Source organism: Aulonocara stuartgranti, assembly GCF_965226115.1.
Source record: "Aulonocara stuartgranti genome assembly, chromosome: 15".
Classification (NCBI taxonomy): Eukaryota; Metazoa; Chordata; class Actinopteri; order Cichliformes; family Cichlidae; genus Aulonocara; species Aulonocara stuartgranti.
In genome coordinates, this window is record NC_138951.1 from 13060548 (window position 1) to 13076028 (window position 15481).

Genomic DNA, 15481 nt, shown 5'->3' on the forward strand with positions numbered 1-15481 from the left:
GAACTCAGGATCTAGGACATGACAGAGAGGAGAGTGAGAGAGATAACATTAGATAGAAAACAGCTTAAAACTGAAACCATCAAAAGGAGATTTACTATTTACATAATCATTTATGCAAGATAATACACTAATAGAGTCAATACAGTTAATCTTACTAATCGGTGACTCATCTTAAACAGCGCAGATTACAGTAGGTTGTTTGGAACCGTTTGTTTTTCTCTATTAACAAAGGGAACAAAGATGATTATTCTTGTATCCTTTTGTTCACTTCATAGATTAATGACTCAAGCCATAAAATAACAACAGTGCATCATAATAGGACGTAAGGTAATGTGTAACAATTCTGCTTCTAACTGCTCCAAATTTCAGATATTATACCCAACTATTCTACTGCACTCTCATTCTCCACTTTATTAGGTATGGTTGTTTAATGCAAATATCTAATCAGCTAATTATATGACAGCAACTTAATGGATGTGGCAGCTAGACATGGTCAAACCAGCCTGTTGAAGCTGAAATGGAGTATTAGAATGGGAGAGCAAGGTGATTTAAATGCCTCTGAACGTGCCATGTTTGTTGGCAGCAGGTGAATATTTCTAAAATACCACTCCTGTCAGTTAAGAACAAGAAACTGAGGCTGCAATGTGCACAGGCTCAGCACATAACCACTTGTAAAAAACAAAGGTATGCAGAAGAGCATTTCTGCATTCAAAATAAATCAAACCTTGAAGAAGATGAGTTACAGCAGCAGAAGACTACACTCAAGACCCCCCTGCACTACATCCTTCATGAGGGCGTGGGTGCTGGCTGTGATAATCCTGACCAAAAAGGACAAATGAATGAGAATGAAAACAAACTCTGCATGAATGTGCTTGTGATGTGAAATGAACCACAGAAAGGTGCAAGTCTGTCTGTTGAGAGGCTACAAGAGAGACGAAGGGAAAGCTAGATAGAAGAGGGAGTAGGCTTGTTTATTTTTAGCACCGGTCCCCATGTGCACTTATCACCAGGATGTGATTTAGAGACGAGTTTCTGAGCTTCACAGCTCATTATGAGCTGTCTGTAGGGGCTTATAAGGACCTGCAAAGTTTTTACACAGCACTGATGAGCCTTTTAGTACTTACTGTGTGTTCTCAGGTGAGAATCACTCAAAAGAAGAGAAAAACTCTCCAAAAACAGACACACCGGGCATGAAATCAAAGCCATACAAAATACTGATGTTCTGGGAATGTATATAAAAGTCCACCAAACGGCACCTGTGGAGCGCTCGACAGTGCAACTTCCTATCGTACATTTCAGTCACATCAAACAGGATCTCACAAACACACGGAGTCCACTCATGCAGACGTAAGAGGCTATTTATACACCACTTCCTTTTATTCACCCAGCTCATTGTTCAGACCACATCTGCTGAGGACCAAGGGCACAATGGCCAATCCATATATGTAACACACACACACACACACACACACACACACACACACACACACACACACACAATATTGACAGGCCTTGTTCAGGATGCAAATAAGAAAAAAAGCCGATGCCACCTGTTACACAGAATGACATTCTTGCACTAGCACTCTATACGCGTGCACAAAGCCGTACTCCCGGATACCAAACCCGAATTAATTCATATATGCCTGCATGCAAATCAGCACAGACTTGCTGTTCTGCTGACTTCTCCTGGCATAACTGGACACCGGGTTAAGTGCTGAAGATGTCATCTCGTGACACAATAGAGCCCTTCATTCTCCAGCAGCTGTGTTAGGCCCCACGTCTTTGTAGGGCCTAACACAGCTGCTCCTAAACAAAATAAACGAAATGCATACGCAATAAACTCTGATTCCCCAAATACTATAATACCTCAGCCGTTTCAGCAAGTTACTTCCTATGAGCACAAGAACTGCTCAAAAAGGCCTCTCCAGTGTAAACAGCTTAGACCATTATCTTCCCAACCCTCCACCAGCAAGCCACAGGGCTACAGTGGTAGGACAGAGTAGGGGAACAGGAAACCGGTACGGCTTCATTTTCAAGCCACTAACCCACCATCCTCACCACAGAAACCCATAAATCAGATCCAGGTAGACAATAATATAAATTAAAGTAGTTAAAAATATGACTCATAAATTGACATCAGCCACATAAACACATGACCTATAATGTGATTTTCTAACCTGGCTTCCAAAATGTAGAAGAACACCAGTTGAAATCTAGTGATTTGCTAAATAAAATAGAATAATTCTGCATTTAAAAACAGAGTAAGACCTATGGGAAGAGACATCCAACTCGAGCTCAACAGTACCATCAAGTGCCAAAAAGAATCTGCCATAGCAAGAAACAAACATGCACGCATACACACCACAGGAAGGTGGTTAGAGGATAAACACACATCCTTAAGTTTTCATTTGGGGGCTGTACTTGTACTTTTTGGCTGGCACTGTTGGAATGAAAGCTGCTCCCGATTCCCCCTCCCTCTACATATTTTCTCCTCGGTACAGGAAACAGTCGTTTGTCAACACCACAAATAAATTGTTGTTTGTTTCCTGTCTTGGACGGGGGATTTCTTTTTCCTCCTTTTTTGGACCAGCTTTACAGATCTTGATCTGCTGTCTGTCTGTGTGTGCTGACATGTGATACATGTTTTTCCTAAGCCAAGCAAACCAGAAAAATATGGGACTGAGCCTTTTATTTACAGAGAAAGTAAAACATACAGAGTCAGCAACAAGGGTTGCAATTTAGGCTCAAGAGATGTTTTTCCTCACTCACATTAATCACAGGTTCATTTGACTCAGTTACAAAAAATAAATAGATAAAAAAAATGAGTGGACTACATTTTCACAACAAGTGCTAAGTGTTGAAAAATGTCCAAAACTAACCACTTAAACTCATCATAAAGCTCATTTAGAAACCAAATGCCCAACTGGCTCCACTAATCCTTTGCTTATTTGGGCATCCACAATGCTACACCCCAGTGCTCAGAGGGAGTCGGACTCCTGCCCCACTCCAGACGGGGGTTTCCCTGCCAAACGCTGCGCAACAATAAAACAAAGCCATCGCACTGGGGCCAGAGGAGGAGGAGGGGGAGCAGGGTGGGCATGCAGGGATGCGGGGTGGGGTGGAGGGAGGGCGGAAAGTGAGAGGAACAGCTGCTGAGTGGGAGAGCTGGATGAGGGGGGAGCATAGGAGAAAAAAAAAGAAAGCTGGAGGAAGGGAGGGGGGGCTTCTCTCTTTTCTATGTCAGTGAAATAAATTACTTTTATATTTGCAGCCTGTTCAGGCTAAGCTATCGTTAGGAATAGACCCCCCTTGCTTCACTTTATGGGCCACCTCTGTTCTCTTTAAGCATTCGCAAATTTACAAAAGATGTAGCTCATAGCCACACTATTCTCTCCAGAATATTGGATTAGTGTGGAAAGTCCACATCTGCCATCTTGTCATGCACATACTCTTTTTTTTGCACTTTACAGATAGTCCTATACCTCTGTGTGAGGAATTTTCCATATTACAGTCAGTGTGTCACTCTGTGGTTGAAGTTGCTGAGTGCTGAAAGATCAGCTAAATACAGGAATGGAGATGAAAACTAGGAACTGCTGTTAAGTCAAGAGCTAGAGACCAACTGTGTCTGTGTGACAAGCTTTTACTCGCCAGGATTGAACCTTTGCCCTTCTCTTATATCAAGGTTTAATATCTGGAGCTAATAATTAAACATACACTACAGTTATTTGCAATAACCATGGTGTTTTTCCCCCAAAATTGTTTTGCCCATCTTCATTCTTCTCTTGTAGGCCAGACAACTCAGCTCCGTGACGCTCATCTGTTTTTGCTACTGCCACCTAAAGTGACCAATCACAAGATTAAAACAACTGACAGATGAAAAACATTGATTCTGCTGTTGAATTCAGGTGTTTTCGGACCTGTTTTATATAAGTGTATAAACTCATGCACCTAATCATGCAGAAATTAGAGACATTTATGAAAGAACAGGTCTATTAAAAAGTAATCAATTAATTTGACTGTGAAAATGCAAAAGGATGCCACAACTGCAACAACTCAGTTTGTGAAATTACTTCTTGTCCAGATAGTCCACCATCAACTGTATCATTAGAGTAACATCAGCATAAAAACTGTGCGCCAGGAGCTTCATTGCATGGGTTTCTATGTGCAATGTACTGGTACTTGGTACTTTTTGTCCAGTGTACCAGTTGTAATTTCTGACAACTAGTGGTGATCTGGAGGCAACGATGTGATAAGACTCATGAAACACTCACGCGTTGTTTGATACAATGCCCTGGGAAAAAAATGTAAAAGTCAGAAAAGTACAGTCAGCTGGACAGATAGTAATTCTTGGTTTTTTTGTTTCTGTTTTTTTCCCCCCAACATTCTTTTGTTACTTTCATTTGCCATTGTAGGCCAGACAAGTAAACAGCATACTGAAACACCACGAAGCTCATCAAATTCAGCAGAAGCTGCACATTCACAAACCGAATTGTTTACAACTACACGTGACAATGTTGGCTTGAGGTACCCTGAACTCTCTTCCTGCACAATAAAGTGATCACTGACTACGTCAGGCCTGATTACGCTGTTAGAATGCAACAAGAGAAACCTTATATTCTGGTATTCATGTGGAAGACTGAGACACACCGCTAACTTAAACACTGCTCTCAAAAAAATAATAAATGTCTTTAATCCTTTTCCAACACTACATGGAAAGAGTTGTGTTGCTCTCAGAATAGTTGTCTTTATGACAGCAGACACATGTTGATGTCAAAGGGCAATTCTTAGAAATGTTCTCATAAATTTACAGCATAATGCACTCTGATTGTTTTAGTACTTTATATATATTCAGCAACACATCATAACCTCATTTTCAAAGTCCATTTGACAGCCTGCTGTTAGCTACTCGAATGTTTTGAAGACAAAACAATGAGGCACAAATATGTGAGTTGCACACTTTACACACCCTTCTGGATCACCTGGTTCGATCCATAGGTCACACACCTGATGTTCAAGTTAATACAGCCACTGGGAACATCCGAATATAACCATTCACTTCACTTAACCTCCCGTAAAAACACAAGTAAGCAAATGAAAACTTTCAGATTTGCAAGTGTAGCCCCAAAACAAAACGTATTTGGGATATTTTGGCCAAATAAAAGGAAGCTGGTTAGTCTATAATTTGGCCCATAAGCTTAAAAAAGGTTTGTTAGTTTCAATTTGCCAACTTCCTTTCCACAGCTTTCCATTTTTTTCCTCAGCATTTTTTAAACAGACGCACTCTTTTTCTTTTGCTCTCCGCCTTAGTCAGCTGGCAGTACTTTTCACATGTACATTAAAATGAATACGTGCCAGAAATAGCGCAGGGTATTTTTGGGGTGCGACTGAAGACAACAAAATCAGCAGGGAAAGAAGCCAGGCCACACAGAAGGGGACATGAGGAGAAGGGAGGGAGGCACTCAGCCCAACAATGGCACACATTCATTTTCTGCTTTAGCTGGGTGTCATTCTGTAGTTGTTAAGTGCGACACACCACACAGAATAAAATTCTGATAGGATGTTAATATAAAAAAGTGCTAAAGTCTAAAGCTAATGTGCAAAAGGATTTATTCTCTAAACAACAGAAGGCCGACTAATTGCTTGGATTGATAGCACACCGACTACTCAAACTCTGCCTTTATTTTCTAGTATAAAATTGCACCAAGTAGAAAATAAGTAGTCATGTTATTTGCCTTATCCTTTCTCCCACTTCCTTAAAATAGCCTTATTATCACATTGTTGGGTATGTCTATAGACTCTGAGGTACCACATCTACTTATCACAGGGTTGGCGGTTGCTCTTCCAGCCCACACGACAGCGTTTGTGATGATCAAACAGAAATGAGTCAAATTACGTTTTTATTTAAATTCTGTCAATTTTATCATTTCAACTATTGATAATTAGTCTTTCTTGTTTGTTTTTTGAAATACAGACAAGCTTTCTTCTAAGATGGGAAGCAGAAAAATAAACGGGTAATCGTGAAAAACTTGATGAGAAATGCAACTAGTGCGGCACATGACACAACACAACCAAACATTCAAAATGTTTTATTCACTGAGCCATTGAAATAGAAAGTATAATCTCCCAACAAAACCACCCTTGTCACTTGCATAGCTTTAACCTCAGTCATCAGACTTTAATCTCTCTTATTCATACCTGATGAAATCTCAGGTTTTTTTTAGTAAAACATTGACAGACATAATGCCCAGGAAAATTAGGGGAATGCACCAATATTTTGAAAGGTGCCGTCACAATCACATTGATTAAGTGAGATATTGAATAAAGACCATTAATGTATTAAAAAAAAACCTCAAACACTTACAAACCATTTGAAATGTAAAATCGGGGTGACACGTTTTATTATAACACACCAAATCCTGGCAAAATCCTCGTACATGACCAGTTCAGAAAGTTGGCACACAGGTACACACACAGATACTGACCTTTGAATCATTCAAGCATAAAAAGGAACCCAACTCAATGGGATGAACCAGTGTTATTGTGTTACACATAATAAACAACTTGGCAAAGATACCTTTATGTGGATACCACTGATACCACTTGTGTGGAGTGTGTCACAAAAACAATTTGTTCCCATTTCTTTAGCCGAATCTACAAAAAATGATGCCATTCTTAAGGATGGGAAACATTTCTAATGGGTATTTAAATGTAACCAGAGGAATTCATTTTCTACCACAGCATTTATCTCTGCATAGTTTCCCAATAAGAGTTCCAAACTGATAAACTTAGCAAGAATATGCCCGCCTTCTTTTTAAATACAGATGAACATGATAAAGTTTGAAGAAAACGCCTCATGGGGGTTTGTTCTCAGGGCTGAGTGTGGGAGCTTGGCTTAATCCTGCACTAAGACTTCACCAGTTAGAAAGCAAACAGCTACTCTAAAACTGCCTCACCCACTCAAAGGTTTGCTTTTACTGAACATCACCTCACATCCTACACTTATAATTTCAACTTGCAGGCCTTTCTTTCGTCACTCCGCTGAGCAGTATGGCATGGCCAAAGCTGGATAAACTACACATGTGGCGAGACGATAAAAACATCAAAATACAAATATGTGTTAGGCAAATATGTATAAACACCTAGCTGTAGAATAAACCTTGCATTTTTAAAGATATCTTATGTAAATAATTATTGGTTGATTGGATGGGAGTGCTGTGATTGCTGTGTTTTTAATGGATGAATAAACTGAACCTTGAACCACCAATGGGGTGAAGTAGGCACACACACACACACACTTGCACACACCACAAAGGACAAAGTGCCATAATTACCCACTTGATAAGCATGTATGTTTACATGCCCTTATTATAGTGAATTAGCTCTCTACTGCCACACACTGAGTGCAGACCAGGACACAGATGGGACTTGAGACGCACTTAGTAAGAAATGCAAACCAAAACAGTCAACCCCTGATAATGTATACACACCCTTAGCATGCAGTGATAGTGTCAATGTACAATAAGTGAGTATATGGATGGAGCTCCATTCCCATATATGGACTTCAATCAGGATTACTTTCTTACAACCTGTAATTAGACTCCTTCATTTGGAGCAGCATTTCAGCAAGTATTTCAGTCTCACCCTGGCCCTGACCTCCAACCTTTTAGCCTTTGGTTTACACGGTACAATCAGCAGGGAGCAATGGACTGGGACGTGCAAGTGCATAGGCGGATCCTTTGAAAAGCCGGCGCAGTGGACACAAGTGTACAGTTGCTGTCAGTAAATTCAAATAGTAATTCTTTCATATTTAAGATGTGGTGTAAGTGCATCCGGTGAGTTGTTTGTACTGAATATTTTAAGTACTACTCAAGCTTCAGAAAGCTCAAAGGTCTTTGGAAACCGGTGCATGAAAGTGTGTGTAGCTTTACACATATAATAACTTCATATTTTGCTTCCAAGGAGCCAGATTTTATTGTATTTTTATTTAAATTTTGGTCTTGAGCAACAGTACTGCAAGACTTTTTCACTTTCAATTTCAGTCTAGCTGTATATAGAAGACATTTTTCATGTTTGTGTGAAGTCACTTAACACTGACCTATAGATCATTCAAGCATGAAAAAGGGAAATAACCCAAGAAACAAACCAGTGATGTTTCTACATATAAGCAAAGCTGGCAAAAGTACAGACTTCCTTTACTTAAGTAGAAGTACAGATACCAGCGTGAAACTACACTCCAGTAAAAGTTGAAGTACCGAAGCAACTTTTGTACTCAAGTAAAAGTGAAAAAGTACAGGCTCAGAATTGTAATCAAAATAAGAAAGTAAAAAGTAGCTCCTTGAAATTCAGATTCAAGCTAACCTTTTTGACTGTGTGACTTTCCCTCCACACCTAAACAGTAATCAGGAGTCACAGTGGGATTTAGCAGGTGGGGAACCCAACAACAGATGTTTGACAAGCTGTCATTGCCGATGACCATTCCCTACACTGACACTATACTGTTTTTACACTACACAATATAAATTTGGAATTCAGTTAATTAAAATAAGCATATTCACCTTAAATGGAAATTCATCTCTGCTATGCTTGATATAACCTCTAACCTAAATCTAACCATGAGCATCACAGCCACTGTTCAGCAGTCCAATATATTGCTTTACTGTGTATTCACCACAGTACTGCAGACTAACCTGATTATCTCCTGTCTTATCTTTGTTTTCTTACTCCATCTCTCAGTGAAGTTAGCTCTCAGTCAGGCAGAACCCTTTGAAGTACAGCAGCTGGAGTTTTAGGTAGCATCACACTGTGTGACAAACTGCACACTGTATAAAAATGTAGGGAGTAAAAGTAAAAAGTTTTCAGACAAAAATACTCAAGTACAGATACCTGAAAATTCTACTTAAGTACAGTAACAAAGCATTTGTATCTGTAAACTTTGTTACTAGCAATGTGTCAGAAAAACAATTTGTTTCTATTTCTTTCATCAAATCTAAAAATCTGCAAAACATGACAGAGGCTCTTAGATGTGAGGCTGCATTTGAGCCAGTGGTGTTAGAGATCTTATGAAACTGATGACATTATAAATGCAGAAAAGTACCATGAAATGCAATCGGGAAAGCTGATTGGTCATTCTTCAGCATGACAAGGAACCCAAACCCAAAAAAGACGGTCAGACCAAATATCAACTTTCAATTTAATTAAATTGTGAAAACTTGCTTTCACTCACTATGAAACTGTGTTTGCTTATGTGCTGTATTTCCATGTATGTTTGCACATGTTTCAATAAATTGCTGCACACATGTCCCAAATTTCTAAATATAAAGAAATAAGGGTGGCACAACACTTTTGTACAGAACTTTATATACTATACTTCTGTTCTATACCAACCAATATGAATTTTTAAACATTTAAAATTAAATTACATATTGGGGTCATCGGCTATTTTACTATATGTCTACCTTCATTCATGGTAATCTTTCTCTTAACACTTCTTATTCAACTAGGTGGGTCTTAAAGTTGCTGTGAAGCCACACTTAAAGTATTTTCATACTTGCACCTCATGCCAAATACTAAAGTCAGTGGGCCAAACTTTCCCTCTCCCCGTCGCAAACCTTGTAATTAGGTAAAACATGTTTTTACAGCATATCTCTAAGTACTTTAAGTAGTGGTTAGTAGTATAGAAAAAGCTTGAGCAGACACACGCACTTAAATCACAGACTACAGGTATGTCTCCTGGAATGTCTTTGCCTGCTGAGCAAATACAGAAACCCATCTCTGTTATCAGATGCACAGAATGGTTTGTGACACACAGCGAATTTACACAAATAATCCCAGCCACGCTTCATTTAACATGTGAAGTAGATGCATGAAGTGTGCAAAGGGGGCATCATTTCTATATGTGCTCCTTAGACTGCTCAGGTAAAATGATGCAGTTTGTAATCCCAGTGTCTCTTTTCCTCTGACACACACGGACACACGCAGTCTCATAAACATCTAAACTAAAAGATCTAAATAATACTAAGCTATTTAGATGCCATACCAGTCTGTCTATATTGCACAGTCTGACAGTGAACACGACTGTTTTACTGTGTATACATCATTAATTTAATTCCTTTTTAATAGTTCAATATCCTTTAATTCAAAATTTAATGAAAAAAACAAAAACAAACCATCTCCATTAATGAGATCAATTGCATGATCAATTTTGGACAAGTTTTAGCTGTTGAACAAATGTCACACATGGTACTTATGGCCAAACAGCTCTTTGGTCTTGTCTGTTCAAACGACATTCACCATCATCAATCAATCAGCTCAAAGTTTTGCATGTCTGGTATTTAGCACTCAGATAAGGAGGTTAGCCCAGTTTTATAGCTAGAGAAAGTCCTGACAGCGGACAGTATCCTTTTTAACTTCAAGAGAATCTTTCATCCTCAAATCTCAAGAGTACAGTGAACTATTTTCCTGCAGGTGTTTCCATGAAACCACCTGGTCGCTTTTTCCACTGTCAGCACCTACTACAAAAACACTTTATGCAAAGCTCTACACTATGAATAGAAAGATGGAAGTCTGGTGGTAAACAGACAATCCAGTAACCCAGACCAGAGGAATAATAATAATAATTTAAAAAAAAGTATATTTTGGTTTTGAAAAGGAAGTTTAAAAGTTCTCTGTCTCGCAGTAACAACAGTCCAAAAATATCCCGGTTCAACACAAAGCAGGTCTCTGCATGTCCAACAGCTCTTGTCAGGGGTTGGACGTGGAGACACACACACACACACCTTCCTATAAAATAGGAAGCACATGGTGATATCCATCAACCTTTTTGTGGACTGACATTCACGCACACAGACATACAGACAATCACAGGCATTTTGGAAATTATAACAGGAAGCTGCAGTCAGAGCAGCACAAGTTCATCCATCAAAGCAACGGGACGACATTTTTAAAAACACACAAACATGCGCGGGGGCGATCAGAACTTGTCCAAATAAACCAAACATTCATGTGCGCCCTTCTCCTTACGCAGCTTTGCATGTGAAAGGACATGCTTTGCATTTCAGACAAGGCCAACACCACTGTTTGCATCTCCACTCACGGCAGGAAGAGTAAAAATGACAGGCATTTGTTCTCGGTTGTTGTTATTAAACACTTCACAGATGAGCACCTTTTGATGGAAAAGTGGTGGTAAAGCTTTTCATGTTTTTTAGTAAAAGGTTGACAATACTGCCTATAATTTATGCTAAATTTAAAGATTTTAAGAGTGTGCACTTTGTATGTCTCTACAAAGAAGTTTAAATTAGAGCTGGATGTGCTGTTAGCAAAGCTCATTTCCTTTTCCTGTATGACAAGCAAGAAAGGTCATTCAGCTGTGCAGCTGAAGCCCACGTTGCCTGATTAAGACAAAGTCAGGTGATGATGGAAGCTGGAGGCCTTTTGTTGCTTATTTCACCAGTTTTCATCCGCTCACTGTTGTAGCAATCTTCATGCATACTATATACAGAAGCCATTGCTGCTTCGAGTTCGAGGGTAAAAATGATCTATAAACAACAGTGAAGAAAGTTATTGAAAGGTCAAACAGCTGACGGGTAAACTTTTTGCCTCATATTTTTCAACCTCTTCTCTTCACATCTTCCTTTGAATCCCCTTTGTCAACTCCTTCACGCCTCAGCTCCTACATGTGACCTCCCAGCAGGGAAGGTCGCCAGCAGCAGGTGAAAGATCACGACCCCCAACACAAAGACTCGCTGCCCTCTTCCTCGGCTTCAGCAGAGACTGGAAAAACAGCAGCCTATCACATCTCTCAACACTGACAATTTACCAGGAACAATTACAAAATACCAAAAACAGTAGCCTTAAGCAGGGAATGGAGATTCAACAAGTCCTAAAATCGAACTGCTGTGAAATTGCATCTATACTTGAGGTTGTTTAAAATGAAACAAAAGGAGTGGAGATGAAAACAACAGTGGACAAAATAGGTCATTTCCTGTTTGTGTTTTTAATCAGCTCTGCTTCTGTATCGGTCTCCCAGAATGCACAGTAGCAGCTCTTCTCATCAAGAATACATCACATATGTGCCAAGGCTCCTATGGAAGCACAACTGAGTCCTTTCCGCCTGGAGCGCGTTTGAACTCCACATGCTATCTGGATCTGCTTCAGGCAGAACAGAGATAAAAGTGTTGGATTACAGTGGACATCAGGAAGGTATGAATATTATCCTTAAACGCAGCCATGTGTACGCACACAGTCGCCACACATTCAATCTTTCCTATAAACCATCATGCATATTTCGAGCGCACATCACCTGGACCTTAGTTTAAATGTGGGGTGATTTATGACCAACTTTGTAAGAAAGAAACTGGATACAGCGTGGGACCGAAGGCATTCTCTGGAGCCATCTGTCTGAAGGTACTTTGGTAAAAACATCACTCAGAGAGAAAGCTACTTGACAGGTGCAGCTCATCCTAAACTCAAAGATAAGATGAGCTACATAAGCCTACATATTTTACAGTCTGATTAGCATTTTCATCCTTCGGTCTACGCTAACATAGATCCCTATGGCGGCGTAATACGTAATCTTAGGGCCACAGTGTTATTAGACAAGCAGAAGACAGTAAATCAGCAGGACTAGATTACAGGATATGAGGTCCTGTCTTTCCTGGGTTTAACATTACACGGGGGGTGAAGGTGCTAAGGTCACTAAATCTCAGGTTACATTCTCACGAGATTTAGAATAGCACAGCACCTGCCGTCCTCCTCTGACTGTGACGAAAGAAGGCAACACGGACGGCTTAACTGAATATTTCTACGTGACTCAATTTTGCTGTTATGATATTAATAAGGGATGTGCATTTCTGTAAAAGATTATATCTGTGATCAAAATATCAGTTTTGCTGATACCTGATTTTTTTGTTTATCTTGCGCTCGTTTTCATTTGTGCCTGAGAAACAAATGAAACAAATGGATAAATCGGGGATCGACCCACCGACCTTCCACTTGGTATACAACCCGCTCTATCACAGTCAAACATAGCAAGCTATGAACTTATTAGAAAAAACTGCAAGATTTGATAGCCACATTTTACAGTACAAAATTATTACAGGTAAATAAACTAACATCATAAATGACTGATTCTCTGCAACGACGATTTAGTGTTACTTGGGTAAACACAACTGCTTTTCAGAGATGTGCAGATACCTGCTGCTTTCTTTGTAGACAAATACTAACGGGTGGCTGGTCCATCCCCTTCCCTCCCCCTCATACTGGAGGTGAGGGTACAGAACAACACCAGGGAGACAAAGACCATTAATTCAAACGCGCAGGTGCCATCTTTAAGTCCTGTATCCATTTTTCAATAATGCATCCATGGGGGCAACGTGTTGCATCAGTAACATGTTGGTTTCCTGGCAGCTGGAACAAAACTAGCCACTTCCCTCATTTCCCTCAACCCGCACATAAGCAGCAGCGGTATCAAACCTTTCATCTAACCCTCAACAAGTGAGCAAACATCCCCAAAACCTAAACTATCCCTTTAATCCAGCATACAACAGCAGGAACAGTCACAGTGATGACAACAGTGCCTTGTCAGTCAAAGCTGCAAAAGCTTAATATGTTATTTGTGGTGATGTTCTGCATTAATCATTATTTATAAAGATTAAAGTGATTCAGTGTGAAAGTCACCTGTGAGTGGCAAAAAGAGAGAAAAACACTGTGGTGAAATTTGACTTCCTTCAGCCATCTGCTGGCGTTTCATAAGAGCCTGGAGTGTGTCCAGAACTGTCAGCTCTTTCTTAGTACAGAGAGCATCAGTTTTTAGCAAAACCGATTCTTTGTAAGATGATTTTTTTAAAGATCAAAGACCCAAACATTGTTAAAAGCAGAACTTCACCAGACACATAGCTTACCACTAGCTACATGTCATTACATAACCGGTGTTATTGATTCATAGTCATTCTCATGCAACCTGTTCCGCCAGCAGTCTCTTCCTTATCTCCTATCAGCGTTCATCTGCCAGCAATTATCTTCCAGTCCTGCGATCTGACCTGCAGGCTGTTCACACGCACAGTAACTCCTCTGCGCAGCACACCTGTTTCTGAAATCACTCCGCTGATAACAGCGCGGGATCCGTGTTCAACTTCACCTTAGGGCAATTCGTTAGACTCACGGGAAGGGATTGATGAGGGACCTGCTCGAAAAGTGCACCGAGGCAGTTTCCGCTCGCTGTTTTCTGTTGCGGGTGTCTTTGCAGAGGGCACATGAGCAAATCCTCGTCCTCCTGCAGCCACCGGAGACATGTCAACCTTGAATTGGAGCGCTGAAAACCCTCCTCGACACTTCATTAAATCGCAGCCACGCTGGCTCACCTGTTCACTTTGCCAGCGCCCTCGTTTACCTGGTCGTAAAACCTCAGTGACGTTACCTTTGCGTGGCGTCATTTTCCGGCTCACTTTATCAGCGTCGATACTCAACAGTTAAACTTTTTTGGACTTAATTAAAATAAATAATAAATAAAATGAGCTGTTTAGATGTAAAGGTGAAGAAATATATTTATAATTTAAAAAAAAATTATTTAAGATTTTTGTGAATTTTTTTTCATTAGTTATGTATTTGTTTGTGTAATTTTGTCTTTCTTATTCATATAACTCTACATCAATGAACATGTTCATTGCTTACCAACGTGATCGGATAATGTTTAAAGTCACAGCCCCCATTTGACAGTTTCTGCTATGAAATAGGATTTACTGTTAGTAAGAAGGAAAACAGGCCATCTATGTAGGTTTCAACTTCCTAGAAGTCGCATCGTTCTACTTCAGGAGAGGTCTCGGGTTTGACTTCTTGGGAGACAATCGTTTTATTTTTTAATCTGCACGTCAAATATTATAGAGACCTACAGTTGCTCTATTTCATTAAAATGAAAATACTGTTGGCATTTTTCTGTAGTTGTACAGTCATTTGAAAAATACAATTTTTTACACTCCTATCAAAAACTAGGCACTAAGATGCATGTGCAACCACCTTCAGCAACAATAATTTGAAGCAATAATTTTCTCTATGTATTTATCAGTCTCTGACATCGTTGTGCAGGGATTCTGATACAGTCTTTTTATGATGTTGCTTCAGTTCATTGAGGCTTTGTGGGCGTTTGTTTATGCACAGCTCACTTATAGGTTCCACCACAGCATTTCAATCAGGGTGAGGTCTGGATTTTGACTGTGTCATTGCAACACTTGGATTATTTTCTTTTTCAACCATTCTGCTGTAGATCTGCTGCTGTTTGGGATCATTGTTATGTTGCGTGATCCTTTTTTATCTAAGGTTTAGCATTCAGACTTTAATCTAGACTCCTTTGGTTTACAGAGGAGTTTGTAGTTGAGTCAATAATTGCAAGATGCCCAAGTCCTGTGGTTGTAAAACAGGCCCAAACCATCACCCCTCCTCCACTGCTTGACAATGGATGTAAGGTGTTAATGGTGGCATGCTGCGCTTG

At 39.9% G+C, this 15481-nt stretch overlaps 1 protein-coding gene across 1 annotated transcript in view; it reads right to left on the reverse strand.

Moving 5' to 3' along the window:
• Positions 1-14451, reverse strand: part of LOC309690007 (pleckstrin homology domain-containing family G member 1) — a 60843-nt gene extending 46392 nt beyond the window's left edge. The window contains 1 exon segment of the mRNA XM_082506809.1: positions 14159-14451. Coding sequence (XP_082362935.1) covers positions 14159-14429 — 271 coding nt within the window. The 5' untranslated portion in view covers positions 14430-14451.
• Positions 14452-15481: the final 1030 nt, after the last annotated feature.